Raw genomic sequence first — 4,358 nt, 5'->3', positions numbered from 1 at the left:
ACTTGATTTAAGATGCATCCAGAATTTGAGGGATCTTTTATGCATATTGATAATCAATGGGAATCGGCCTAATTCTGCCCTTCATGCGTTATTGGGTGTTTTTCTTTGTAGTTTTAGAATCATTTTGCAGAATTCTGTGTGTAGGGCTTCTATTGGATGTCTGTCCCATCTAGTGTAGCTCTGATCACTGAGCGGACCCCAAACCTCACTTCTATACAGCGCTATGGGCTGAATTACACTATCAAAGATTTTACACCAAATTGGAAGCGGTATTTCAATATTTTAGAATTTTTTCTTGATTGCGTATAGAGCTCTTCGAGCTTTATCTTTGATAGCATTCACTGCCAAGCTGAAACTCCCCGATGCAGTGATGATCAGGCCGAGGTAAGTGTACTGCATCGTGCGTTCTAGGACGGTGCTGCCTAGACTGAACTGGTATCTGTGTTCCTGACATCTGGACTTTTTCTGAAAGACCATAATGCTGGTCTTTTTGAGGTTTACTGCCTTCCCTCTCTCTCTCTCTCTCTCTCTCTCACTCACTCACTCACTCACTCAAGGAATGCACTGGCAGATGAGAAAACACTGCTGCGGAAATACCCTGCTTGGTTCTCCTGTGTGTACATTACACTGTTCATTAACATTGTTTTTTCCCCCTCCCTACATCAGTTTTTTAGAATAAATATAGAAAGTCTCTGCCGTAAGGGACATAACGCTTTTTCAGATTTACTCAAGCTGAAGATGTCACCTGGTGGGAAACCCCAGATGTCTTAATTGCATTTTTCTGATGTCCATAAAATGGGAGTTTAGTTGTATAAGGAAAGCCTCAAGAGAAACGAGCACAATCGGTCAGGTTGTTTTGCTTGTTTATAGAGTACATTGTGAAAATGTGGGTTTGCCAAAATATGTTGAGAATGCATTCAACAGCGTCAATGCATACCTTCTGCAAACTCATGTTAAATCATTTAGAGACTTAATAAAGTCCATCGCTGAGCATCTAAAGCCCAAACCCACACAATACCAAAGGCACAATGTTGAACTTCACATTGCAGCCACTGTGTCTGTGAAAGACCCTTGGGTAGTGAGTAACAGGGTGGAGCACAGAGGGAACATCCACAGAGGAAACCACAAGACATAGCAGGTGTAGTGTTCATAGTGTTCAGTGTTTATGTAGCGTACACTGGCTTCACGCTGCTCAGATTTGTTTTTCAAATGCCTACTTTAATCTTTAGTACTAAATGTTCACACTGCCATTTTGCAAGTAATCATATCAGATCCATTCATTCAGATCTGGTGTTTATTGGTTCTTTTAATAATGGTAATGGTCAGCATTACAGCATGAGACAGTAGCTGGCATTGTGGAACAAAATAATGGCAAACTGAAGAGGATGGCTCTGCTGCTGAAGCACACAACAGAAGATACACTATTGTTCAAAATTCCATGTGTGGATTAATGAGTGAATTCAGTCAGTTGTGGACAATTCTGCACTTTGTGTATGATGAAACATGTTGCATCCCCAATTACGAAAGAAACTCCTTGAAATACGACCTGATTATCCAGGCCGAGACAAATTTCCATAAATCAGATTTGAATTGAATTTCAGATATGAATCTAGGATCGCCAAATTACAAGTGACGTGGGGTATCACTGTGTTACTAACCCTGCTCATCTTGGTAATCCTGTCTCTGTGGATACTGACCACCTGCACATGATTGCCCTGTTCATATTAGGCTCCATGACAAAAGAAGTTGTCAGGCTTTTAACCTTACAAACTTGCCATGAGGTTGTGTCAGGTTCAGTATGTCATCTCACCTAAAGATATATTTTATGAAGAGTTGATCATGAACTTTATGACTCTGGAATGGTTTTTGTGTGGAATTTGGTTTAGATTAGATTTTGGTTCCAGATAACAATTTCCTTAGAAAAGCACTGGATCGAATATCAACCATACAGGATTTGTTTATGCTTTTGTAAGCTTTTTTTATCTGTTATGTTCACCATCTGTTGCCTGCGGCTGAATTGGTGGTGGAGTAAGTGTTGAGGGCAGGTGTTTTCAGTAGAATTTCTCACCCTCTTTCTGCAGGTATAATGGCTCTCTACCCAACGGGGACCGGGGTAGAAGGAAGAGCAGATTTGCACTCTTCAAAAGACCCAAATCCAACGGAGTCAAACCCAGCACTGTACACGTAGCCTGCACCCCACAGGCTGCCAAGGTACACACACACACCCACATACACACACACAAACAAACCCTCCACCTAGGCATTACACAGGACTATCTTAAGGAGTAGTTCACTTCAGAATAAAAATTTCCTGATAATTTACTCACCCACCTGTCATCCAAGATGTTCATGTCTTTCTTTCTTCAGTCACAAAGAAATTAAGGATTTTGAGGAAAACATTCCAGGATTTTTCTCCATATAATGGACTTCAATGGTGCTCAACAGGTTAAACGTCCAAAATTCAGTTTCAGTGCAGCCTCAAAGGGCTCAACACGGTCCCAGCCGAGGAGTAAGGGTCTTATCTAGCGAAACGATCTGTCATTTTCTAAAAAGAAATAAAAATTCATATTTTTAACCACAAATGCTCGTCTTGCAATTAGCTTGACCTCATGCATTACGTAGTCATGTTGGAAAGGTCATGAGTGACGTGCATTGCGGAGCTCGTGTAAGACGAGCATTTGTGGTTAAAAAATATATACATTTTAATTTTTTTAAGAAAATGACTGATCGTTTCATTATATAAGACCCTTATTCCTCGGCTGGGATCGTGTTGAGCCCTTTAAAACTGCACTGAAACTGCAATTTGGAAGTTCAAACTGTTGAGCAACATAGAAGTCCATTATATGGAGAGAAATCCTGGAATGTTTTCCTCAAAATCCTTAATTTCTTTGTGACTGAAGAAAGAAAGACATGAACATCTTAGATGACATGGGGTGAGTAAATTGTCAGTAAACTTTTATTTTGGAAGTGAACCAATCCTTTAAGAAAATCAGCAGCTCCAGTGTCATTTTGGTTCTGGGCAAGTTTTGAATTCTGAAACTAGGTGGGCTTGAGCTGTAATGGAACAGGGTGTGTCCAATCACGCATTTACACACAAACAGCTCTCGGCTTGATTCCACAGTTTGTTAGACTATTATGTGCTGCCCAATAAACTTTTGCTGACCAAATTAAATTTTTTTCACATCTGCAAATAGTGTATGAGCCAAAATCATCACAATTAAAAGAACCAAAGAGTTAAACTACTTCAGTCTGTGTGCACTGAATTTATTTAATACACGAGTTTCACAATTTGAGTTGAATTACTGAAATAAACTTTTCCACGACATTCTAATTTATTGAGATGCACCTGTATGCATCAGGGCTGGGCGATTTTTCCTGATTTTATCATTAATTTGAATTTATTGTTTTGCCACGATTTTATTTTTTAGAAATGGAGGAATCGCGATTTTCAATAGAAATCTTACCAAATGTTAGAATTAGACACTTTGACAATATGCCGGTGATAACAGTAAATAGAAAAGAACGATCCAACCGCATGTCGGCGCACGTGATTAACCGCTCACGTGTGACGCGCTCTGTGAAGGACCATAAATATAGGCTAAGCGCCATTCACACAGAATGCGCTTTTGTGTTGACAAAGATGCGACGCGGCCAGTGGAATAGGTAAAACATGCAAGAAGATGGAAGTGAACTTATTTTAACTTGAGCGCAGTGTTTTTAGAGAGCCGTTTCATGCATGAGACGCTGCAAGAGACGCGAGCGCAACATTCAAACACATCCATGTTTACACAGAAAAAACAATGGAAAAGCAGCGCAATCGAATAAAAAACCTGTAAAGAACTACTACTGTATGTCTGATATTTCATGTTTGCCTCATGGTGACCAGAGACAACATTACTACAATAGGCTACATCAGCGGTTCCCAATTCCAGCCCATGTTCCGAAGTGAAGTAAACTTCAACGGATTTCCCCCGCTCAGGGAGCAGGGAGCAATGAACACTGTATAGGGATCATATCGATCTGAACACAGTTCATGCACGTAGCTCACTTCTAACGAGCTGGCGCGAGGACTGGATTAACCGCTGGGCTACATCATGTGTCATTCACCGGTGAGAAATCTTTAAAAGTACTACAATGCCAGGAAGATCTGGTTGTTGATGTTTGCCTGCCATCCTCGCCCTGTCTCTGTCTGCACAGCGTGCGTGAACGCGCTAATGACGTATCCTGTCTGCGCGAATTGGGTGCGCAGAGGTATGCTAATACATACGTTGACGGGCAGGTAGGAAAGCATATTAAAACGCTCGGACCGAGCCTTCCACAGAATATATAAATACAGATAAATACATTTAGACCACTTA

The 4,358-nt window shown here is 40.8% G+C and overlaps 1 protein-coding gene across 2 annotated transcripts in view; it reads left to right on the top strand.

Moving 5' to 3' along the window:
* The window catches only part of LOC107715974 (E3 ubiquitin-protein ligase pellino homolog 1), a 33,123-nt gene that overhangs the window by 24,621 nt on the left and 4,144 nt on the right, over window positions 1–4,358 (top strand). The window contains exons 1-2 of one of the 2 annotated variants that reach the window (XM_016522258.1): window positions 1,926–1,968; window positions 2,082–2,211. In XM_016522258.1, the coding sequence (XP_016377744.1) occupies window positions 1,961–1,968; window positions 2,082–2,211 (138 nt within the window). In that variant the 5' untranslated portion in view covers window positions 1,926–1,960. Of the gene's footprint in view, window positions 1–1,925; window positions 1,969–2,081; window positions 2,212–4,358 lie in introns of those variants that run through there. The other variant, XM_016522257.1, reaches the window with a different exon arrangement.

This window comes from Sinocyclocheilus rhinocerous, unplaced genomic scaffold (assembly GCF_001515625.1).
Source record: "Sinocyclocheilus rhinocerous isolate Xijiao unplaced genomic scaffold, SAMN03320098_v1.1 scaffold749, whole genome shotgun sequence".
NCBI lineage: Eukaryota > Metazoa > Chordata > Actinopteri > Cypriniformes > Cyprinidae > Sinocyclocheilus > Sinocyclocheilus rhinocerous.
Note: the sequence above shows the minus strand (reverse complement) of the source record. Positions and strands in the feature narration are given on the sequence as shown.